General features: G+C 39.0%; 1 protein-coding gene and 1 pseudogene across 2 annotated transcripts; one reads left to right on the top strand and one right to left on the bottom strand.

The window, feature by feature from the left end:
* Positions 1 to 597: 597 nt before the first annotated feature.
* LOC311303327 (cyclic nucleotide-gated channel alpha-2-like) lies at positions 598 to 15,239 on the top strand (annotated as a pseudogene). The gene is made up of 6 exons: positions 598 to 846; positions 5,582 to 5,643; positions 12,771 to 12,938; positions 13,055 to 13,162; positions 13,586 to 13,678; positions 13,819 to 15,239. The product of its transcript is annotated as a cyclic nucleotide-gated channel alpha-2-like (transcript).
* A 3,042-nt stretch (positions 15,240 to 18,281) lies between these two features.
* Positions 18,282 to 21,851, bottom strand: LOC311303325 (nuclear factor 7, brain-like). The gene is made up of 6 exons (XM_084429749.1): positions 21,322 to 21,851; positions 20,790 to 20,885; positions 20,447 to 20,677; positions 20,307 to 20,329; positions 20,107 to 20,225; positions 18,282 to 19,740 (listed from the first exon to the last, which is right to left on the bottom strand). Exons 1-6 carry the CDS (start codon positions 21,715 to 21,717, stop codon positions 19,196 to 19,198), a joined length of 1,410 nt encoding a protein of 469 aa, XP_084285875.1. The 5' UTR covers positions 21,718 to 21,851; the 3' UTR covers positions 18,282 to 19,195.
* Between the last annotated feature and the right edge of the window lie 4,270 nt (positions 21,852 to 26,121).

Raw genomic sequence — 26,121 nt, 5'->3', positions numbered from 1 at the left:
TGACACCTGTGGCCAAAAAACGGAACTGCTCTTCCTTTCTGCTCGCTCTCGTACGTGCACACTTCACAAGTCATCCACTGCAAAGAAGTCAACATTATGTTTACAGAGGTAAGAACAGTCAAATACATATATTGTTTGAGAAACTAAGTTTGTTTGCTGACTAGCGGTGGTGGCAGAGTGATCTGAAACGTTTAACATGAACGCGCTTGACGTCACATCCGCAGACAGCGCGCGAAAAATCCGACCCGACAGAAAATAGGAAAAATAGGATACAGGCTTATAGGTGCACCCACTGTGAGCTGACAAGGTGTCAGTATGCTCATCAGGAGATGTTTGAGTCATAAATGGTCAAATAAAAAGGCTATTGTTACGTTTATTTTGGGGAAAAAGTTGCATATAGCCCCTTTAACTTAACTAAACTGGTGAACTATGTCGTGGGAACATTTCCAAAAATCGCTTAACAATCGAAATGGCAGGTCAGTGCCACATCCCCAAACTATTCACGAGTGGGAGGATGACATGAAGAAGTGGCCACATATAACGTACGAGGACATTTTTAACTATTTTGTGTTGTCACTTGGTGCGGATGGGTCTACAATGCGCAATTACAAAAGTACAGAGGCGTATCAGTACCTCCACAGTGGAAAAGTTGGCAAGGTGCTAATCAATAACAACATCGATGACCTGATATTCATGAAGGCTGATGTCCAACCAAGCCAAAGCAAGTCTGACGTTCACTCGGCATGGATCCTGACTACATCAACCGGCACTATTGAGACGGTCGGGTGCTCCTGTGTCGCGGGTCAGGGGAAGTCCTGCAGTCACGCAGCGGCGATCTTGTGGAAGGTAGGCTAATGAATTGTCTGTTTTTTTTACAGTCTATGGTTCAGTGCCGTAACATACTAGCTGTTGCCTCGTTGTGATTACTGTTGTGCAAAGGCAAAAGACCGTAACTTCGTTTTTGGTCGAAAATTAGTTATTTATATTTTTGCAGCCTGTGTACTGTCATCAGTCCCTCTAATCGATCGCGAAGGATTATGCAGAGTTGACAGAAAAATGTTACACATGCCATACACTGTAAAAAAAAAACACAGAAAAAAACGAGCAAATGCATGGCAGCACAGGGTGCCAAACGTTTGCCATTAATGAAAATATCGGTAAAACCCCATGAACTGAAGTAACATGTTTACACAACAACATGAAAAAAGAACATTGACCATACAGTTCTATAAAATGTTTAAAACATAATCTGAAATAACATATTTTGTCTGTATAATTGCAAATACATGCATAGACCATTAAATGTAATGGCATTATTTGACTGTAATTTCACGTAACATTTTTAAACCCTTATTTAATAAAACATGTTTTAACTGTAAATGTAAAAACATGGTGTAGCAGTTGTTTAACTAAACATGATTTGAATGTAGATATAAATTACATGTTGATACCATTACTTCATAAAGCATGTTTTGACTGTAAACTGAAATCATGTTTTAATCATTATTTAACAGAGTTTGACTGTAAATTGAAATAACATGTGTTGACCGTTATTTGAAACAACATGTGTTGACCGTTAATTGAAAAAATGAACTGTGATGGACCATAATTTTGAATGGTATGTACAGCATTTTGATTTTGATTATGGCTTACAGATAATTTTATATGTAGTTCATGAAATGTATGTTATATGTCACACAAAAAGTCATTAGAGAAAATCATTTGTATTTTTCCCTGTTTATTTTCTTCTGTTACAGTAGTTTCCATTGTAAATAACAACAATATTAAAAACTTTAAACAGTGCTACAGTACCCTCATCTAAACATTGCTTATGCTTAAAATACAACATTGACAATTCAAATTAATTTCATTATTGCATCTTTCACAAACTACACTTCGAACAGAACAATGGTCTCCAATTCAATCTCCATGTTGATGCCTTTAAAAAATAAGAGAGAAAATGGTTATATATCATACATCACACATCTATATTCATTATCATGTCTGATCATGTTACTCTTTTTAGATGTTCTTGCGTTTCTTACATAAAAAAAATTATTGTTTTTTACTTAAAAAAATATTTGTTCATTAAATATGTAATGCACTTACAAATTTGATGATGGTCCACGACACCTTACTTCTTCAGACAGTTTAGTGATGTGACCTCACCCACTGACAAGGCCAAGCTAGGGTGCACTGCAACAGCAGAAACAACGTAAATACAGTAACACTTGTTGATTACAATTTTATTTTTAATATTACATGCCAGCATATTTACCCAGTATGATTACCTCACAATGTCGCAGGAAATTTCCCGTTTTGCTTTCTATGGTAATGGTAGACATTTTTTGGTGTGCGTTTCTGCACTGTTTTGACCTTTCTTGTTAAGTCCCGCCTTCACGCACGCCATTGGTCAAACTGCTTCTCAATCATTGCCCTCGGCCCAACGGCATCAGCCAAGAGACAAAGCAGCAGCCTGTTAACTGCAGGTGGCACATCATGGCTCCAAAACAGCGTAAAAATGCCTCAAGGAAAAAATCCCTGTGTTTTTGTTTTGGTCGGGAAACGTGCTCACTGACATGGCAAATAAGCTAAAACACGGAGCGGAGTTGGGTTCGCTGGATTAATTACAGGCGTCAGTTTGTTTTCAAATATCGTAAGTGACTTTGTTAAGTAGCTGTGTAAACGTGACCGTTTAGGCAACATATTCTGCTGTATGAATGCAATATATAACAGAATGACAACAAAACAATCATGGACCTCGATGTCGAGTGGTGAATGGTAAGTGTTTAAAAAAATCTGTTGACGTATCATCCAACGTAATTTAAAAGTTAATTGGCAACAGGTGAATACAATTACAATGGCTAATCACATACACTTAGGTAAAGTTGGTTTTATATTCGCATATTCGCACTTTCACGTCTCAATAACAAGCGCAATAAAGCACATTTTTGCTAAATAAAAGCAGCTGCATGATCTTTAGGACAAAGATGGTGAACTACAACACTCTCCACAATCAATCAAAACGGGCAAATGTTGTTTTAATGGCATACAAAGTTGCGACTGTTCACTGAACATTCAATGTGTGTGGTAAAGAAGATTAGGGACCGTCTAAAAAGGTCTATTTTTTCCATTGTGTGCAAACAGACAATTACATTTTTGCAAAGTACAGATGTACACTTAGGTAAAGTTGGTTTTATATTCGCATATTCGCACATTCGCGGACTTCCGCGTTCAATAACTCGTGAACTAAACGCCGTTGCTACACAAAACACCTATCACATATAACTACAGATTAAACATCAGAAGCTACAACATGATTTTCCTCAAAACGATCTTTCCTTCTCACTGGACAAAATACATTGATCTCTATGCGCAGGCTGCTAAGAAGGGACCATCTGCAAAGTGCAAACCCGAAGGAAAACTCATTTTAAGAAGAAGATTTAAATATTAAAACAATGTTATTTGTGAAGTAACAATATTCAGCTCACAAGATATTGAACGCAGAAAACCGCACATATACGAAGCAAATATAAAAAGCAATAACCAAGTTGCAGACTTGATCATGTAAGACCTTCACTATGAACATAGTCAAGTTAAAAAAAAAAAAAAAAAAATTTCAGGTTTGATATTTGCTGTGTATTCACCTAGACTGCTTTAGTGTACTTTTGTGTAGGCTATTGTACATACAGTACGCAAAAATGTTTTATGTAAAAGTTACAATTATTCACCAAAGAGATTTTTTCATTTTCCAAAGGGTGTAGTATGTTCCTACTGACCAGACTGACTTACTAAAGGTGGAATTTTCACAGTATCTCCCTTACTATAGAGATACTATGAATATTTGTATAGTTCAGTATACAAATATTAATTAAAAAAAATTACAGTAATTCCCCTAAAGTATTTTTCCTGTTCCAAAGCCTGTAGTGCTTTCTTATTGGCTTACACTATCCCACACTGACTTACTACAGGTGAAATTTTGACAATATCTCCCTTACTGTACATACTGAAAGGTTGGGGTCAGAATCCCCTGTTTCTTCAATTAAATTATATATATCCTTTTGAATGATTACTTTATTCTTATTAAAAATTCAACAATCAAGTATATCCTAATCATTTCTGTATTCATTTTCTTTTAGGTGCATTCCAGTGTGTGCCCTTGGGTTGTGTTCACATGCAAGGGGCCTTTTGATGATAATTGTCTTGGGATTGTCTTGGGACTCCTGGAAACTCCATCTGCATACATTTAGTGTTTTACAGCCAATTGGTCAAACACAAAATCTTGAACTGTCATTATTTCTGGAAGACCCCTTAGGACTTTCACATATAAAACTCTTCGTCTCTTTGTCCTCTTTTTCTGGACCTTTCCATCATGGCTGTATCTTCTGTATCTCGTCCTCAACACATAGATGGCAATGATGGCATTTTTCTCCTTTCTTTTGCAAAGCTCTTTCTAATACATTTTCAATTCCTCTCTACTCTGCCACCATCATCTGCTTAATAAATGCTTACAACCTTGAGTGTGGTATGCTTTTCTTTAAAAAATATTTTCATAATAAAAATATTTATAAAACAAGTTACAGTGTTTTCCTTAATAAACCAGCTTCATAATAAAAATCTTTATAAAACAAGTTCAGGTGTTTTTCTTAATAAACTATTTCCTCAATATATGGTTACAATGATTATTAATACACACTGTAAAAGAAAAGTTGACTGAACTTAAAATTCTAAGGCAACTTGCTGCACCGATTTTTTGAGTTGACTCAACTAATAGAGTTTACTCAACTGGAGATGTTATAGTCGAGTCAACTCAACTATAGAGATGTTTTAGTTGAGTCAACTCAAAAAAATCTGCAGCAAGTTGCCTTATAATTTTAAGTTAAGTCAACTTTTCTTTTTTTTACAGTGAACACTTTCTAAATAAATTGTTTAACAACTACTTATGGTACTTTTCATTATAAAACCACTTTTTTAATAGTTACAATTGTGGTTTACTATGACCCATAAATACTTCATATACAGCAACCCTGCCATCTACTGTCAGAAAAGGGAATTGCATCCCATCTGTTCAGAAACGTGGAAAATAACTTATCCTGTCAGCAATAATGCAACAAAAACAAGAAACATCTAGTTTTATGTTTCTAGTATTCTATTTTCAATTAATGTTATTTGTTCTGGTCCTTATAGGGGGTCTCTAATGCTTATGAATGGTCCAGACACTTATAATAACACTTTTTTGTGTCTTTTAGGCTTAAGTTTTAAAACTTTGCTTCAGCATCTTTAATGCCAGCCGTTATTATTAAATCTATGAATATATTTAAATCCATCATTTTAATATTGACTCTCTTTTGTGTAACTGATCCACTGACTTTTAAAAACAACAATATAGTATTTTCATGGTAGCTATTGTGGTGAAAATCAGTTAAGATGGCATTCCAGGGACCAGTTTATGGCAAGGCCCCTCTAACTGCCGGTGTGGAAGATGTGCCACACTGTGATTGGATCCTTGGTGAATGAACATAAACAAATGTTCAGCAACATCAGATAAGATGCTAAGACAACTACCAGATACCTCTTACAGGACAGGAACGGGGACCTTCTGCACCCACCACCACCAAGGAGAGGACTTCCCATTGGTCACAGGTGGACTCTAACAACCAAACTCATTCCTTGGGTTTAGGCAAGAACCGCCATAAAAATTCCTTCAGGACCACAGATACCTATCTTAACCCTCAGGGGTCTGATGTGTTTTTTGGGGTCCTTGAGATGTTTTGACATGCCCTGACATTTGTGCTTTTTTCAGTTGCTTATAAACATATTAATGGCAAAGGTGTAATTACACTCTATTTAGCACAAACAGGGCTACCATAATATGTGAGCAACATATATGTTCATGTTTGTATTTTTGAGAGAATAATATTTATGCATGGTTATTGAAAAAAACTAAAAACTAAAGCTTCTGAAATAAGGCCACAAAACACATACTAAATATGTGTCAATAAAACTTTTGACTAATGGATGTTGTCGCCTAGAGTTTTTTCTTCAAAATGATCTGAAAATCATCCTGCCTAATCGTTCACATAAAAACAATACATTGATTTAAACTTTGTAAGTCAGTTTTTTTTGTCAGAAGAGGTTTATGCGTGGGAGTGGTAATGGCCTATCAATATTAATGAGATTCAGACCAGGGGTGTGACATAGACACTCCCCCAATGGCTAATGGGCCATCAAGTGAGGCAGCCTGAACAAAGAATAGACTGAGAGGAGATTCAAAGGTTTTGTTTTTCAATCTGTTTTATTGTAATTCCTCTATGTGGAGGAACTAAATGTTCTAAATTTGCTCTAAGCAAATCAAATGTGAGCAAAATAAAAAAATAATCAGTCGGCTATAAACAAAGCAATTGTGAGCAATAAATAAACAAAAGTAAAGGCAGGTATCTCACAGTAAATGCTTATGCCCCGTTGATGCGGGCTCTAAGCAAATCAAATGTGAGCAAAATAAATAATCAAAATTGTTGATTGCAATCAAAATTGTATTCAAAGAATCCTGAAAAAAACGTATCATTGGTTATAAAAATATATTAAGCAGCACAACGGCTTCCAACATTGATTTAAAAAAAAAAATCATATCAGAATGATATATATATTCTACCAAATTGGTTCACAGTTAGAAGCATATCAATTTTTTTTATTTTCCCACAAATTGTGCTTGCAAAATATCCAAGGAAAACATGTCTAGTAATTGTGCAGTTAATTCTCATACTGTATTTTCAGTTTTAGAATATGTATCCTCTCCCCAAATTTGTCACTAATAAAACACAATAAAAATTATTTAAAGAAAAGGCTTATATTTACCTTTTAATAGTTTGTTTACATATACCTTGTAAATATATTTTTTATTAAAAAGGTTACAATTACAACAACTCAAATGAAATCTTTCTTTGTAAAAACTAAAGTATACATTTTAACATACATATTTCAAAGTTAAGGATTCATTACTTTGAATATAGCCTAGGCTACATTGGAAAAAACACTAATAACATATTATTTGATGACTTTATTTTTGACAAAACATACTTTATTTAACATATGAGCAAAAATTGGCAAACAAAAGCTTATATTTTAGAATAAAAATGTATAATCTATCCAAAACTAGTCAGCGAAATGTTGTCTTTCATATGTCTGTAACATAGGTCTTTCGTTTTTATTATAAGGAATATAAAAGCGGATCATTCATTCACACACAGAAACGCAATTCAAATTTAAACCGTCTTTTTGCTAGTTGTGGTAAACAGCGCGCATCTCTGCCATTCATTCATTCACACACAGAAACGCGATTCACTTGAGAATGAAAAAAAAACTTACTACAGTATTCCTTCTACCCGCAAATACCCGCACTTCTGAGGTACATTTTCAATTATTATTATTACGATAGTATTATTCCTCACAGCGCTGCGAGACGGTGTAAACAAGTACAATGTGTTTTCTCGAGCTAATATGGGGGTGTTCACAGTTTACATGGATTGCCTCAGATAATTTGCGTTTGAATAGCGCGCGCTCTCCGCGGGCGGAGTCAAATTAAAAATAATGAGCTGAGATGAGAACGACTGACATCTCTCTCTTTTCATACAGATTACATAAACTGAGAATATTTGTTTTTTTATATAAATTACTTTATTCAAAAGAAGAGAATTCAAGCTTCATGCCTGTGTGTCTGTATGCCTGTTTGACTGAGTATTCGCTGAGTTATGGTTCATTTTCGGACGCGTTTCAGAATTGACTTCACTGACAGAGAGAAAGCTGAACTCGCATCATGTTTATTTTTCTTTATTTGGCAAAAAGCACAACACTTTGTTTTTATTGTGAGTATACACAAAAATAATACACACTTAACAGGATCGATTGATGTATGAAACTGGTTTGTAACATCAAAGTTAACATACTATTTAGAGTCTCCTTTGCACTGATAAGGAAAAAAGCGAGCAGATCACGCCGGCGTGATTGCTGACCTCAGAGGGTTAATCCATTCATACATATGTTTGAAGGCCTTATACTAATATAAACTGCAAAACATCCACTTCAACTTCATGCAAAGCACAGTTTATGTTGATGGTTCTTGACTGTTAACACAACAGTTCACAGGACAGACCTAATAACTGATAAGCGAATGCATGAACGATGACTTGATCATTTTTTTAATCATGTCTCTATCTCCAAGATGGCGCCGTTGTATGTGGCCTGCCGTCTTTCACTTGCTGTGCTGTCTAGTTTGTTTGTTTCGTTTTGCTCTACACTTCAGTTGACACAGTGTGCTTCACCAGTATTAACTTATGACCGACTATCTCTTTTAAATTTGGAAGTTGTTTCAAACAAACTGTTTAATCAAGCTAGAACTGGTTCATATTACGCTCCCCCTCCCTTACTGCTGTCTATACCTGACTATTTGCGCCGTTGGCCGTGCTCCCTACCGGTGAAAAAGCGCAGGAGACGATGCGGAAGACGGGGTGGCATAGCTGTGAAGTTAAAGCTCTTCTTGACACTCCATCGTGAGTCTCAGCCTCCACTGGGGCTCCTTGCGGAAGTTTCTGACAAGAACTGCTTCATCCGATGGCGGTCTCTGGAGCCAGAACACACTGGGATTATACCCTTGATTCCGACTGCGGCGGATCCGCTTCCTGGCTTCTGTTCTCCTCGCTTCTTCTATGGAGGAGTGTGCACAGACCATCTTCGCACACTACCTAGGGCGAAGCAACCTGAGGTATCCACCGAGCACCGGCCACGGCTAAAAATGGCCTTGATTAACGCCAGATCTGTGGTAAATAAGACTTTTATCATTAATGATTTCTTCTCTTCTCTGGATCTGGATTTTTTATTTATAACTGAAACGTGGCTTTCTGCTGGGGATTTAAGTCCTTTCTCTGAACTGTTACCGTCAAACTGCGTATTCTTTAATTCTCCCCGTTTGACTGGTCGAGGTGGAGGATTGGCCTCCATCTACAAGGACGTTTTCTCTTGCCGTAATATTGTGTTGAAGGAGTATAACAGCTTTGAACTGCAGCTGTTTACGCTGGAACTTAACGAGCCTCTTCTGATTGCAGTAATATATCGTCCTCCTAAATACAACAAGGAGTTTTTAACTGACTTTGCGGACTTCCTGGTAGAGTTTATTCCGAAATATGACAAACTTTTGATTTTAGGAGATTTTAATGTTCATATTTGTTGTGCTGACGACCGGCTAGCTAAGGAATTTTCTAATTTATTAAATGCCTTCGATTTGGCTCTTCAAGTCAACACTCCCACTCATCATCATGGACATACACTTGACTTAGTGTTATCTCATGGTTTTTCCCTCTGTAATCTTGAGGTGTGTGAGAATGTTTTTTCTGATCATAAGTCCATTTTGTTTTCTATTCCTTTTAGTTTTGATGCACCTAAATCTATTAATCACGCTCGCCGTTCTCGGCGTATTACGAATGCTGCCAAAAATGCCTTTTCTTTAGCTTTCCATGATGTTACTATACCAATGGAAGACTGTCTTGGTAATATGAGTGCTGAAGAGCTGTTGTCTATGTTTAATTCTATATGTGAAAACGTCTTAGACACGGTTGTAGCACTCAAGGCACAAAATTTTAAACCAAGAGCTGAACCCTGGCGAGATGAGACAATACGCTCTCTTAGGCAGATTTGTAGAAGAGCGGAGCGTAAATGTAAAAGAGACAAACTTCAGGTCTCTTTTGAAATATTAAGAGATTCGTTATATCAATATCAGAAATCGCTAAAAGTAGCCAAATCAAGGTATTTTACTGAAATTATTAATAAGAACTGTCATAGACCTAAAATTCTTTTTAAAATTATTAACAACACTATCAACCCTTCGGTCTGCTCTCTCGCTGATGTGTCCTCATCTATGTGTGAGGACTTTTTAAAGTTTTTTGTTAGTAAGATACATGATCTAAGATTAGGAATTATTCCATCTCCTTCTGATCCCTCAATTCGCCATAGCTGTACGGCTGTTTTTAGTCGATTTAACCATATTACTGGCACTCAGCTTCAAGAAATAGTAGAGCTCCTTAGGCCTTCAGGCTCTTCTGCTGATGTGATTCCTCCGTTTTTTCTCAAACAAGTATTTGATGATGTTCGTTTTTTTCTTCTGATCATGTTAAATCGTTGTTTAGAAACTGGTATTATACCTGAACCACTAAAACATGCATCAGTCTACCCCTTACTTAAAAAACAGAACCTGGACCCCACAGTGTTAGCAAATTTTAGACCAATCTCCAATTTTTCATTTATGACAAAAATTTTGGAGAAAATAGTTCTGCAACAATTACAAAGCTTCCTAACTGATAATGCGATTTTTGAAACTTTTCAATCTGGGTTTAGAAAACATCATTCGACAGAGACTACATTGCTGAAGGTTTTTAACGATGTACTAATAACCTGTGACTCTGGCGACTTTGCAGTTCTTGTGCTTTTAGATTTAACTGCTGCATTTGATACAGTAGATCACTCTGTACTTATTGCCCGATTGGAACAGTGTGCAGGCATTACTGGGAGTGCATTGGACTGGTTTATATCTTATTTTACAAACAGAAGTTTCTCAGTGAAGATTGGAGAATATTCTTCTAGTAAAGCTGTGTTATCGTGTGGGGTTCCTCAAGGGTCAATTTTGGCCCCCATTCTTTTTTCTTTATACATGCTTCCACTAGGTTCTATTATCAGAAAACACGGGTTGTCATTCCATTTTTACGCGGACGACACTCAAATTTATCTGCCCTTAAAACGCTCGTCAGAAAATTTGGAAACTCTTATGGCCTGTTTGACCGAAGTAAAGACTTGGTTGTCTTCAAACTTTCTGAATTTTAATGAGAGCAAAACGGAAATTATTTTATTTAGACCCTCAGATTTCTCCACCATTCCTAAAGTAAATTTTGGTGGTCTGTCTTCTTGTGTGAAGCCGTGGGTGAGAAATTTGGGTGTAGTATTGGATGAAACGTTGAAATTTGAGAGGCAAATAAATTTAGTTGTGAAATCCTGCTTTTTTCAGCTAAGACTATTATCAAAAGTAAAGACATTTCTTTCTTTTAAAAATTTTGAAAAAGTAATACATGTATTTATTTCTTCAAGGCTGGATTACTGCAATTCTCTCTACGTTGGGATTAGTCATTCAGCAATGTCACGATTACAATTAGTACAAAATGCGGCAGCTAGACTATTGACGGGTGCAAAAAAACGGAATCATATCACGCCAATTTTACGTTCTTTACACTGGTTGCCAGTGTATTATAGAGTGGAGTTTAAACTTTAACTTTTTGTTTACAAATCTTTAAAATTTGGTCTGGCTCCACCCTACTTGTCTGCTCTATTGACTGAGCATCATCCAACTAGATCACTCCGGTCATCAAATCAGAGACTCCTGTCTATCCCGAAGTCAAAATTGAAGTGTAGGGGGGACCGTGCCTTCTCTGTAGCTGCCCCTAGATTATGGAATGACTTGCCCATTTCAATTAGAGTGGCCTCATCGGTATTTGTTTTTAAATCCAAGTTGAAAACATTTTTGTTTGATAAGGCATTTAACACATGCTGATGCGCCATTTTATTGTATCTCATTATTATTTTAAATTGGTGAAGCACTTATTTTATGATATTCTACTCAAATTTATATTTGTATTGTGGTTTTATTGTTGGTAGTTTTCTATGATTTTTTATTTTTATTAATACTGTAAAGCACATTGGACAATGTAAATTGTATTTAATTGTGCTATATAAATAAATTGCCATTGCCATTGCCATCTGTTCCATACAATGCCTTGAATATTTTAAAAGAACTACTGCCCACATTGTCATGATTTGCTGCCATCACAGCCACATACACCTTAAGGGTGGAAGTGGATAACTACTTATCTAGGCCCTCCTGAAGGAAGGAAAGCACTGATCCAATGCCACACCTCCGTGGATCTTAATCTCGGAAAGAACACCATGTAGTGAAAAGATGCCACTTCAAAGCATATAGCCGTCTAGTAGAGGGGGTTCTTGCCTGAATGATTGTATCTATCACTGCTGGTGATAGCCCCCTGAATTCCTCCATGTCCCATCCAGGGACCAGACATGGAGGTTCCAGTGTTCTGGACGCAGCTGCCAGATTGTGCAACTAATAGGACTTCTTGTCCTTCTCCCTGATTTGCATACTTGTGCAGACCCCTGGGGTGACAGTGCGTTGATGCTGAGGGCTAGGTCAGTTAATACCACAGAAGGCAGAGGGAGGATTCACGGGAAGCGAACAGATCTATTTGTGCCTTGCATAATTTACCCATATCAGCTTAAAGACGGGATTCACTGTGTTGCTCTTTTAGAGGGGAACTCTTTTAGCTCACCGCTGAAGCACATAGGGGTACTCCCTGCACTTATCTGTGCATTGTTTAGACAGCTGAAATGTGCTGCGAGATCCGTAGATCTGTAATTTTCCTAAGCTTCACATCCTTACATACAGCAGAAACTACAGCATTTAGGAACCCTGGCAAAGTACAATGTTTGAACCAAATTAATCAGGCAATTTCTCCCAGGACTCCCCAGAACCAAAGGACAGGGCACTCTTGTTGAGATCCTTTGGGAAGCTGCAGTACCTTTCAAAGTTCTCCATATATGAAGTTAGGGAACATCTAGAAGGCTATTTAGTTTATTTCAATTTAGACTTGGATGGTCAGAAATTCTGGTCAGTTTCTCACAATGGGTATTTCCACATTGATTTATTATTTCCCTTTGTTTGCAAGGTTGGTGAGTATGGTAGTCACTCTTAGAGACTGGGCCCATAAGAGCCTTCAGGAAGAAGAGGAAAGGCCAGATTCTTTTTTAGAGCGCTTCCGAGGACCTGAACTTCAAGTTGCTCCCAGTCGGATAAGCATCAGTATATCTGATGGGAACAACAGCACCAAAACCAAGTGAGTTTGTCCTGTCACACCATTATCACCATTCATATATAGCTGTATGAAATATCCATTGCCCTTTTTAACAAACATGCAACCACATAAAATTATGAAATGCATTTGGTTATCAGGAAAAAGTCTGATGTTTTCATACTGGCACCTGCTGATGACCTGTACTACCGCTGGCTGTTTGTTATTGCCACAGCTGTATTGTACAACTGGTGCTTTGTGGTGGCTAGGTAAGACAAAAGAAATGTAAATTTATCTACACACTAATCATTTTATTTGGAGTTTAAAGCTGATATATTAATCATCAATAGCATTTCTTAGCAAAGGTCCTAAAATAAATCCAATGATTCCAATGAAAACCTTGACAGCAAATTATACAGTAAATTAATCTGAATACTGTAAGCGGAAGAAATAATAAACCTACTAATTTTGCATGCTGAACACTGCATGTATATGGCCTGTGAGGAAATTATTTGTAGCAGCTGTTCATCCATTAAATCCAAGCGGTATAATTAGACCTCATGAGCAAGAGTGTGTGATCTAGGCACTCATTTTGATGATGATTCATGTAAATAAGTGTTGTTGTGCCATATGTGAAAGGGTTAGTCCTGACTCAAGCTGATGGTGTTTCATTATTCATATCCCAAACACAGAGCCTGCTTTGATGAGCTTCATTCTGTGGCTGGTTTTGGATTTTCTCTCTGATGTCATTTATATACTGGACACCTGTGCAAGACTGAGAACAGGTCAGAATCTTTTAGCATCTCACATGTTTTTAAAGAGTTGTTGTGACACTTCGCACTATTGATTAGATAGGTGCTTTGGTGCTAAAATTAAGTGTATATGAGCAATCATCAAGAATTGACAATGTATATCTTCACTATAGGTTTCCTTGAGCAGGGTCTTCTGGTGAAGGACCTTACCAAGTTAAGAGAAAGCTACTTTCATACTTTGCAATTCAAGCTAGACCTCCTATCCATACTGCCCACGGATCTAGCCTACATCGTCATTGGCATTCACGTACCAGAGCTGCGTTTCAATCGGCTGATGCGCTTCTCACGCCTGTTCGAGTTCTTCAACCGCACAGAGACCCGCACAAATTGCCCCAACATTTTCCGCATTTGCATCTTGGTGCTCTATATCCTAGTCATCATTCACTGGAATGCCTGCATCTACTTTGCCATTCCCAAGTCTCTGGGCTTTGGATCCGACCAGTGGGTCTACCCAAACATTTCTGACCCTGAGTTTGGGACTCTAACACGAGGATATGTCTACTGCCTCTACTGGTCAACCCTCACTTTGACGACCATTGGGGAAATGCCAGCTCCGGTGCGGGATGAGGAGTATCTTTTTGTTGTTTTTGATTTCCTTGTTGGCGTTCTCATTTTCGCCACCATTGTTGGTAATGTAGGAGCCATGATATCAAACATGAATGCCACACGGACCGAGTTCCAAGCTCACATTGATGCCATCAAACACTACATGCAGTTCAGAAAGGTCAGCAAAGAGCTAGAAGCTAAAGTCATCAAATGGTTCGACTACTTGTGGACCAACAAGAAAGCAATTGATGAGCAGGATGTCCTAAAGAATCTGCCAAACAAACTGCGGGCTGAGATTGCTATCAATGTGCACTTAGAAACATTGAAGAAGGTCCGTATCTTCCAGGACTGTGAGGCAGGGCTTTTAGTGGAACTGGTGCTCAAGCTGCGGCCTCAGGTCTTCAGCCCTGGAGACTACATCTGCCGAAAGGGAGACATAGGAAAAGAGATGTACATCATTAAAGAGGGTCGCCTTGCTGTTGTGGCTGATGATGGGGTGACCCAGTATGCACACTTGACGGGCGGCAGCTGCTTTGGCGAGATTAGCATCCTCAACATCAAAGGGAGCAAAATGGGCAACCGTCGTACAGCTAACATCCGTAGCATTGGCTACTCTGACCTCTTTTGTTTGTCAAAGGATGACCTGATGGAGGCTGTAATGGAGTATCCGGATGCTAAGAAAGTTCTGGAAGAGAGGGGAAGACAGATTCTCCTGAAAGAGGGTCTGCTGGAGGAGTTGGAGGCCGGTGGAATGGGAGAAGAGCGGGTTGAGGAGAAAGTGGAGAGGTTGGAAGCTTCTCTTGAAATACTACAGACTCGGTTTGCTCGGTTACTGGCTGAATACACAGCTACTCAACAGCGGCTGAAGCAGAGACTTACAGCATTGGAGTGTAGGACACATCACTCTGGAAGCGGATTCCTCTCGGATGGCAATGAAAGCACTATTGATGGTGATGGTACACACAGTGAGGTCAACATCCAACTCTGAGCACTTATTTTTAAGAGAGAACCTTGTACTAGTCTTAATAACCACTCAATAGCAATAATATATGAACACTTTACAACAATTATAGCTGTCAAAACAGTTAGTACACATGTGGAATTGTTTCATTTATATTTATAAATGTCATGGAACAAACCCTAGTTATACACAAAATAACATAATTTCCTTACGTTTTTGGCCATCCTGCCTTTACTTTGTTTGCTTATTGTGTGATGTTTTCCAAAATAAAAAAAATTCCCACATAAAACATTAACCGTACTTCTGACAAATACAATTAAACTAGTCTATACCCACATGAGATGAGGACTCCAGACATTTTAGTCTTCTAGAAAATAAAAGCCTGGATGCCAGCCGAACTTAGCCCCGCCCACAAAATTTTTAGGTCGGGAAGTTCGGTCAGGACTTGTTGTGGAGCTATTATGCCCGAACAAAAGCTGTTCGGACCAATCAAATTGTCAGGGCGGGCTTTATACGATGATGGACAGATGATCAACAGTAACGTAATCATTCACGTCACCAAAAAGCGCTTGGGTTGAATTTGTTTACAACAAAGATGACTGCCGCTGGAGAATTGAGATTTCACGAGTTCACACTTACAAATAAGTCAGATAGAATAAATGCATATTTGGCATGCTGTCCGAGGAGAGGGCTCCGGGCTTGGTATTCGGCCCAAAACCAAAGTACTCCTGCGTATTCCAGGCTGTCGAAGAACAAGCCGAGAGTGAGTGGAGGGATGCTGAAAACTGTCAAGGAATGTTAGGTGAGTTGACAGAGTGAATATATATATATATGCTTCTTCTCATGCTGATTGGGTAGACGGTAATTGTTTGATGACAAGTTGATTGGATTGATTATTTGAACGTGCTCCTCCTGAACTTTGTTTATAAAACATCATGTGTAGATTCTGCCATCGCGCCTGTTATAGAAGATATCGACAGCGTATTAATTTTAAAAGAGGAACAGAGAACCGCGATCAAGGCATTTGTCGATCGGAAATATGAATGAAAAACATACGTCACTTACTCCGTTGCTCTGATTGGTTGTAGGTCTATCCAATTGAGTGCAGAGGCATTTTCTTTACTGGTTCGGTTGAAACACGCCCCATAATCACAGCCCAATGGAGCAGTGTCAGACTCATATTCTGACTAGAATCTGAGTATGACGACGTCAGGCTACGGGACCCCCAGAGTTACAAATAATTGTGATTTGGGGTGGTGACAGTTAAAACATATTTGTTAATATAGATTTATTCTGATTAACATTTCTTTCACAGTTGTGCCAGTGTAAGCTGCGTTACTCACACTCTACTTTACCTTATGTTACAGATTTATGGTAATATCATGGAAATATTTACCTGATTTGAGAATGTAATTTTGTAATCTGAATCTGATGATAAAAATAATGCACATGACCTGTCCTCGCAAGCTGCATGCAAAAACAAACACAGTCTCAGATTCTGAATAATTCTGTCAGGACCACTATCGTCAAATACGATTGACAATTAGCATACAGTTTGGATTGGCGGTATGGTTCTGTTCTGGGCAAGAACTCCCTGCGCGTCCATGCAGTCTAGCATGGATAAGAGCAGCAATAACCCCCCTTATGGCAAACAGAACAGAACCAACATGAATGTATTGCAGATATCATTAATCCAAGATTTTAAAGTACAACATAATTCGAGAATTTATTCTGATTCAAGGGGAATCTGAATGCCAAATCCTGACTGGACGAGAGGAGCTGGGGAGGGAGGAGGGTAATGAGCTCCTGAGAAATGCGACAGCTGCTGATAATATGTGGAGCTTATATACGAATACAGTGATAGGTGTCATACTCCTATAGATAGATGTGGATCAGCTGAGTGTAGGACTCTAATGTGCTCTAATGTGCTAACGTGACCCGCCAAAACTGACACTACGCTTAATTTTGAGCAGCTTCTTTTAATAATTCACTTTCAAACACATTACTGGTTTTAATGAGTTTGACTAATCTTTCAGTAAAATAATTCAATATTGTGTTTGGGGGCAGAAATATCCTTCAGTAGTTTCTGTTGGTGCCATTCAGTTGTAAAAGTCATTGTATTGATAATTAAATAGAAAGTGTATTCACATTTTTTCACTTTAATCATTAATTGCAGGTTAAGTATATGTGATTGTGCTTAAATGGAACTAGTGCAAGTAAACTCTAGGCACACTTTAAATATCTTGCATTTAAAGACCGATATTATACAGAAATCATACTGTCCTTACTAAAACATTTTAGGCTTAAAATAAAAAAAATGTGCATTGTGCAATAAAGAAGTACTCCAAATAAAGTTTATTTATAATATATATACCAGTAAGTCTCAAACAATAATGTCAGTAAACATGTTAATGGGTTTGTAGTATACTGAGTGAAATAAATGTATTTTAAATATATTTTGGTGTAGGTTTTTCTCACTAGGGCAGCAGGGTTGGGAAATACTGTGTGACAGCATCCTCCCTTACACTACATGAGCCTGTCCAGCAGAGGGAGTTGGTAACACACACACACACACACACACACACACACACACACACAAACACACACACACACACACACACACAAACACACACAGACTGTGTCCCAATTCAAAGGTTGTAATCCAGCAATTTCTCTCAAAAAATGAATTCTGCAAGGCTGCGAATGAGCTGTTGTATCTGTTGAATCCTTTATCTCTCGGGAAACGACGGACACATTTGGAGGAGCCTTCGCATTGGGACAGCCTTCGTCAACAGAGTGCTACTTTATAGTCAACAGAATCTACTTTATAGTGAAGAGTTGACAACAACACTGTTAATACTTACATGATGTCCTTATATCAAGTTCCTTATCAATTTTCCTTTGACTCAGGGAAGAGGAAGAGTAGAGAAAATCATTTAACTTTGAACTTTTATTTCAGTAAAATTTAATTTACACAGGATTATTGTGACAAGTGCATATTAAAAGAAATTTTTTTTTTTATGAAATTACATTTATTTTGAAAAAGCGCAGATCTTATTGTAAACGATTCATCCATGTACACGTATTTATTTATTTGTAATATTTAATCCAATCATTTATTCTCCTTAAACTCTACAATCGACTGTAAGCTCACCTTCATTTTTGAGTGCAACATCCGCATCTCAACATCTGATTCATTACCAGCTGATGAACCTGCACTACACTATTTCTTTTTTTTATTATGTTACACTTGGATGTGCGTCACAATATGTAAGAAAAGATCCGTCACTATTTCCTTTTCATTGCGACTTTAGGTCAAATTACCTTTATTTATAACACGCAGAATTTATATATTATTAGCAGAATGTTAATAAATTTATATACCTTTATTTTATAAAGCAGTTTTACAGATAAACAGGAAAATAATGATCAATGATGCAAACAGAAATCAATTCTGCTGTAAAGCAGCTCTAAAAAGACGACAGTGTCATTGTTCAGCTGAAGTTCAGTGTTGATTCAGTTCAGTTCAATAACTGTGTGAAGATCATCAACTATGAAATGAGTTCAGTTCATCTATAAGCAGCTCTACAGAAGATGATAATGTTGTTATTCACTTCAACATTCAACATTGATTCCATTCAGTTCAATAACAGTGTCACTGTCACCAAATCCCAGCATGCACTGCAGTCTCTGGTGCTGAGAACGGGTCCTGTTACATCATCAGTGGACATTTTGTTTTATTCATGGTGTTATGACTCATATTTGTCACTGCAGATATACTTAAAATACATTGAAGTGCATTAGTTTGCATATGGTGCTATATATATACATATATACATATTTAAACAGAATGACTTAACAGAACTCTGAGTTAGCTCAAAGTTTAACATTTAAGTGTGATTGATCAATGAGACCCTTTGATTACAGTGTTGTTATTGAAGCATAATTTGCAAAACTGAATTAATCTAAAAACAGAATCAGATTTAACTGTGATTTTCTGCTGTAATAAACAGTTTAACTGGTAAGATCCTCAGAGGAGAAGTTGTGCAGAGATTATATAAGAATGGAAAGACTGTGTCGTTGAAGGTGGATGTGAATGTGAGTAAATGTGTGTTAGTTACAGGATCAGAGAATGACACTGTTCCTCTGTCATAGTCCAGCTGAACTCTCACACGCTGAAGCTTCTGTTTAACAGTTAAGACAGTGCCGGGTTGCTCTGGGGATTGTGAGGTGTATTCGCTGTTCATGTACCACACACGCCAGACATTAGAGTTAAAGAAATCCTCTCCCTTCCTTTGGTTTGATGCTGTGGTTATTCCAAGACTCCAGTATGTATTGTCTCCAACCTCCACATCCCAGCAGTGTGTTCCTGAGTTAAAGCCCTCAGATCCCAGGACACATGGATACTCATCAAACCTCTCTGGATTATCAGGAAGTGTTTTATCTCCATCACTGTCCAATACACTGGTCAGATCAGCAGAGAGTGTGAGACAAGGATGTGCTGTGTTTGGATCCAGAGTCAACGGAGCTGCAAAGAGAATAACATCAGATTACAGGATGATTATAGAAATGTAAATGTAAAACACATATAAAGACTTTGTTGAAAGAAATCATGAATCATAAAATCATGGTCTCTCAGTTACTGTCAGAATGGATTGAGGCTTCAGGTTTAAAATCAGTATTCAATTCAGTAAACACAGTAAAATTGTATCCTAAATATAGATTATGAGGAATAAACTTTTCATTATGAGTTCGCTGTATGATCTGATGATTTTCTGAAATACAGTTCAGATTCACTTGGAAATTATTAAATATATTTCTATCAAATGTTGATGTTGTGTGTGTTTATATCTGAACTATCTTCTGCACTGGTGTCAAATCTGCTGAGACTCACTGTGTTGGACAGTTTCCAGCATCTTCTTCCAGACTCTGAACGGCAGGTTACCCAGATAACGCGACACATGAATCAAAGCTCCAGAACTCATCCGTGGATCCGGCTGTGAGATCTGGACTCTGAGGAACATTCAGGAGTCAGAACTGCAGTGAATTTGAGTTCAGATCCACTGAGAGAAGAGATACGAGCAGCTCACTCACCTTTCCATCGTGACTTTATAGTTCTGGAAAATATAGAGTTTGAAAACATTTTAATATCTTATCAAACACTCTCAGTGTCAATGAGTCTCTCTATACAAGTTGATTTATGCACAGAGAATGAAGCCAGATTGATTTGTCACCTTTAGAAACGAGACGTCATTGTCTTTCATCATCTCCTCCATGTCTCTGATTGTGTGTGAAAGAGCTGAGATGTGTGTGTTCATCTCCTCCAGCTTCTCCTTCATCCTCTGCTTCTTCTGCTCCTCTTCCTCTCTCAGTGCAGTGATTGTAGCTTCTTCTTCGTCTCTGAGAAACTGATGAAGCTTCTCAAACTCTTCTTTAATCTGACGCTCTGTGTGCTCAGCTTGAGACTGAAATCAAATCACATTCACTTCAGTCAGCGCTGTATGAACACACACTCCACTAATGTCAATAATAAACTCTGTGTGTGAATGTTGAGTATTTAACTCTTTATATCCTCACCTTGATGTGTTCAATTGTTTTATCACACTCTTCTTTCATTTCTTCTCCATGTTTGAGCTGGTCTTGTAAGGACGTCAGTGCTGTATTAAATTCCTCCTACAGGTTAAGATGAAAATCTGTGAAACTTATGCAGCTCTAAGAGGTTTAAACATTGTATGTTTGGATGTTTTTAAATTATTCATATGTTGAATGGGTCATTCTCATGGAAGCATGTGTGTCTGAAAATTGCAGGACATCAAGAAACATCAAGAAATCATCATGGCAAATTCTAATTATTATATCCATGCAGTTGTAAATTTGTGGTTGTGCAAATACAGAACATTTCTATCTTTTCAAAAGATGTTTTGTGCCAATGCTGTTACATTCAAGAAGATTTGAACATCAGAGGATCGAAGAGCAGAATTTTATATCAGAGAGATATAAAGATTTAGTCTGAGTAAAAATGGTCTATTGGTCTATTGTATACACAAATAATACTGTTTCTATGTTTAGCACTGTATTCAGCATATGAAATTAGAGATATTTGTCTTACCTTGTAAGATGAAAGCACTTCACTTATGGGTCTGAATGTGTTATTGGTGTGTTTCTCTGAGTCTCTGCACACTAAACACACAGGCTGTTTGTCCTCCAGACAGAAGAGTTTGAGTTTCTCACTGTGTAAACTGCAGATCTCCTCAGATCCTGATGAACGTTTCTCATTTCCCTCCTTGATCAATGAATCACACAAGTTTTTTAACACAAGAATAACTGGTGGATCATCTTTTGAGGATCTTCTCCTGCAGACAGGACACTCCTGAGTTTCCTTAGTTTTCCAGAACTGTTGTAGACACTCTTTACAAATACTGTGACTACAGGACAGAATAACAGGAGTCTTGAAGATTTCACAGCAAACAGGACAAGAAAGCTCTTCCACAGATTTTGAATCCATTTCCTCGTCTTGTAAAAGATCCAATGATCTACAATTTACTTTCACTTTCTGAACTTTGGTTAAACAACTATTACAATTAAAATCTAATCTGGGTTAATTCAGAAATAAACAAAAATGCTATAATATAATGTGTCCTCCTCTGTTCTTCAAATCACTGACTCGTTTCAGCTTTCAGTAAAAATGAAAGGCAAAAATAATGACTAGTCACTTCCTGGTAAGGTTTGTAAGAGGGTGGAGTTTGTGTGTGTTTGTGTACGTGTGTGTGTGTGTGTGTGTGTGGGTGGGGGGTGGATGGGTAATGGATGGTATCTGTCATGATTCCTGTCTTGTGTTCCCCTTGTTTTGTGTGGACTAATGTTATTTCCTGTGCTGTGCCATGTTTTGTAGTCCTTTGTAGTTTTTCATGTTGATATCTGTTTTACTTTATTTACCTTGTGATAAAAAAACAACAAAAAATGCATTTAGATCCTCACCTTCTCCTGCTTTCTCTGGCACGTTACAGTATCAGTTGCAGAATTCAGACAGCATACAAGCATACTCTTCATATTTATGACAAAAGAATACGGTAAATGTAGTACGAGTAGTGTACTAGTATGTGCTTCTGAATTCAGAGTTTTTTTTATTTTTTTTTTTTTTTATTTTTTTTATGCCGGTAGGAAAACTTACATCACCATCTTCCAGTTCAGCATGAAGTGAGCATCAAGTTTGCGAATCAATGTTGATTCAATATCTATTCATTTGGATATACATACACATAGTATGTTAATTTTTCTCAAGGAGAAAAACTACACTGTGAACTCTGTGGTTCGGCTGGTACATTATTATTAAAGGTTAATTTAATAACTGATTTGTACACAATTGCGTGCACAATATGCATTTTTTTTTATTTCGTAATAAAACGTACAACATTTAAAGGCTGAGACTTTGTTACTTATCGAAAGTATCCTGCTATGTCTTGTCTGTCAACGTATAGTCGCATGTTTATACGGTTAAATACACTGTGTGGCGTGAGAGCGTGAGCAACCCTGCCATCTACTGTCAGAAAAGGGAAATGCATCCCATCTGATCAGAAACTTGGAAAATAACTTATCCTGTCAGCAATAATGAAACAAAAACAAGAAACATCTAGTTTTATGTTTCTAGTATTCTATTTTCAATTCATTTTATTTGTTCTGGTCCTTATAGGGGGTCTCTAATGCTTATGAGTGGTCTGGACACTGATAATAACACTTTTTTGTTTCTTTTAGGCTAAAGTTTTAAAACGTTGCTTCAGCATCTTTAATGCCAGCCGTCGTTATTAAATCTATGAATATATTTAAATCCATCACTTTAATATTGACTCTCTTTTGTGTAACTGATCCACTGACTTAGTATTTTCATGGTAGCTATTGTGGTGAAAATCAGTTAAGATGGCATCCCAGGGACCAGTTTATGGCAAGGCCCCTCTAACTGCCGGTGTGGAAGAAGATGTGCCACACTGTGATTGGATCCTTGGTGAATGAATATAAACAAATGTGCAGCAACATCAGATAAGATGCTAAGACAACTACCAGATACCTCTTACAGGACAGGAAGGGGGACCACCACCACCAAGGAGAGGACTTCCCATTGGTCACAGGTGGACTCTAACAACCAAACTCATTCCTTGGGTTTAGGTAAGAACCGCCATAAAAATTCCTTCAGGACCTCCTGGATGCAGAAGCAAAGAGAGAGGCCACAGAGACCTATCTTAATCCATTCATATATATGTTTGAAGGCCTTAAACTAATATAAACTGCAAAACATCCACTTCAACTTCAGGTCAAAATTTCATTACGTCAAAATGGCGCCGACGTGGCTGGTTCGCCGTTTGGCTCTCCTGGTTGTTGCAAGTTTTTTACTGTTTTTATTGAATATCATCAGGACCTCTCTGCGGACGTATGATCGTATAGAGCTTTAAAATATCAAAGTTTTGGTGGATTAGTGTGCTGAATATAACAACAAGGGCTCTTCAAAGTCGCGTCCCTTCTACCTGGCTGACATACCAGAGCACCTGCTCCACCTGAAGGCTCTGTTTCCCAGGAAACGCCGGCACAGAGGAGTGCGCAGCGGTAGGCTAGTCAGGCTGAAATCCTGGCTAGCACTTTCTCCAAATTTGCCCGGGTCCCACGCAAGTATCGTCTGATATCTCGGCAGATCTTCGTGTCACGGTTCATGAATGCATTGTTTCCTGCTTGTCTCGTGTTTATGTTGTTACATGTGTGTGGGTGTGTGAATGGGCGTGACCGGCCATTATTGTTCATCAGCGATCAGCTGTTCTCACTCACGGCGCCAGCTGCAGTTAATCTCATCATCCTTAAATACTCACTCAATTCTCATCTCCTTTGTCAGATCGTTGTTGAAGTCTCCCGTGCTGTGTGTGTGTTCCCAATCCTGTGATTCGTCTCCAGTTTATGCTTCCTTGTTCCTGTTCGGTGTTTTCCGTTCTATGTCTGGATATTATTCATCACCACCAACGCACTCAAGTCACTTCACTTCATCTGCACCACCATTGACCATCGAAGTCCCTGCGCCACCCATCAGCTACTGCATCTTCTACATTTTGAACTGTTACCTTCAATAAACGAGTTTACTTGCAGTTGCTTCCTGTCGTCAGTTATGACAGAACGATCTGACCAAGCAATGGAAGCAGCGAGTAATTCATCCACCTCGCTGGAAGAATTCCTTGCCAGCAGTGTTCGTCGAATGGATTCCCAAGAGCAGAATCTCAACGACACGGGTCGTGCAGTTCAGGCTCTGGTGGCGCAGGTGTCCGAGCTCACCCAGCAACTCCAACATCTGCAAGCTCCCACTGCGCCGCCCACGCCGCCCGTTCCCCCCACACCACCAGAGAGCCCCTCCCAGTCAGAGCCCCGTCTTCCAGTCCCAGAATCCTCCTCTGGTGAACCCAGTTACTGCAGAGCTTTTCTAACACAATGCTCTATGCATTTTTCTCTCCAACCCAGGACCTTCAGCAGTGAGCGAGCCAAGGTCGCCTTCATCCTGACGCTGCTGACTGGGAGAGCGGCGCTATGGGGAACGGCGGTGTGGGAGAACCAAGATCCATGCTGCGCCTCGTTCCAGACACTCGCCGCTGAAATGAAACGAGTCTTTGATCGGGCCGTCGCCGGTGTCAATGGAACGAAGAGGCGCAGTGGGACATGTTCCTGCATGGGTTGGCTGACCGCGTCCAGAGGGAGATCTACGCCCTGGACCTGCCTACATCTCTCAATGGACTGATCGAGCTGGCGTTGAGAGTAGATGCACGACTGTCCCGTGTCGAGCGACGGGTCCTGCCGCACTTCTGGAGGAGCTGAGGATCCACGTTCCAGTGGCGGGGACGTGGTCAGCCCTGTCTACGATCAAGAACCCATGCAGGTAGGGCGAGCTCGGCTTTCCCGGGAGGAGAAGGAAAGGCGGAGATCCCAGGGCCTCTGCTTATACTGCGGTGGAGCAGGCCACTTTGCATTCAACTGTCCGGTAAAAATCCCGATAGTAAGTATGAGGCTACTATCGGGTGGGATCTCCGCCGAAAAGACCTCATCCACATCTACCCTCCTTCCGGTAAGACTGAGATGGTCAACCAACACCCACGACTGTCAGGCACTTCTGGACTCTGGGGCTGAGGGTAATTTCATGGAACACACACTCGCACACAAACTTCAGATTCCCCTCAAACCCCTCACACACAAGATTGCTGTACACGCCCTCAATGGTCAAGAACTTCCCACCATCTCCCTCACCACTGAAGACATCACCCTCATCAAGTCAGGCAACCACTCCGAGACTATTTCTTTTTATATACTGGACTCACCTCTGGCACCCATCGTTCTCGGGCACCCCTGGCTCATCCGTCACAACCCTAGAGTGGACTGGCAACAGAGATCTGTCTTGACCTGGAGCACTAAATGTCATGAGTCTTGTCTTGTGTCTGCCTGTCCGTCTGTTTCTGTCTCTGTGTTTCAGGAGGAGGCAGTGGATTTGTCTAACGTGCCCGCGGAGTACCTCGACCTGAAGGAAGTGTTCAGTAAGTCTAATGCTGTTTCTCTTCCTCCGCATTGTCCCTATGACTGTGCCATAGATTTACTGCCAGGTAAGTCTCCGCCTAAAGGCAAGTTGTATTCGCTTTCTGCTCCAGAAAGGGAGGCTATGGAGAAATATATTTCTGATTCTCTAGCAACGGGATTCATCCGCCCTTCCTCTTCTCCAGTGGGGGCGGGGTTCTTTTTTGTGGGGAAGAAGGACGGATCTCTGCGACCTTGTATTGATTACCGGGGGCTGAACAACATCACGGTAAAGAATACTTATCCTTTGCCGTTGATGTCTTCAGCCTTCGAGAGGTTGCAGGGAGTGTCGATCTTCACGAAATTGGATTTACGTAATGCT

This window comes from Rutilus rutilus, assembly GCF_951802725.1.
Source record: "Rutilus rutilus genome assembly, chromosome: 14".
Taxonomy (NCBI): Eukaryota; Metazoa; Chordata; class Actinopteri; order Cypriniformes; family Leuciscidae; genus Rutilus; species Rutilus rutilus.
This window is presented reverse-complemented; position numbering and strand designations above follow the sequence as displayed.

Coding starts and splice junctions, on each gene's coding strand:
- LOC311303325 (XM_084429749.1), bottom strand. CDS start 21,717: ATGGATTCAAAATCTGTGGAAGAGCTTTCTTGTCCTGTTTGCTGTGAA. Junction 20,886..21,321: donor AAGTGCTTTCATCTTACAAG/GTAAGACAAATA, acceptor CTTAACCTGTAG/GAGGAATTTAATACAGCACT. Junction 19,741..20,106: donor GCTGGAAACTGTCCAACACA/GTGAGTCTCAGC, acceptor TTCTCTTTGCAG/CTCCGTTGACTCTGGATCCA.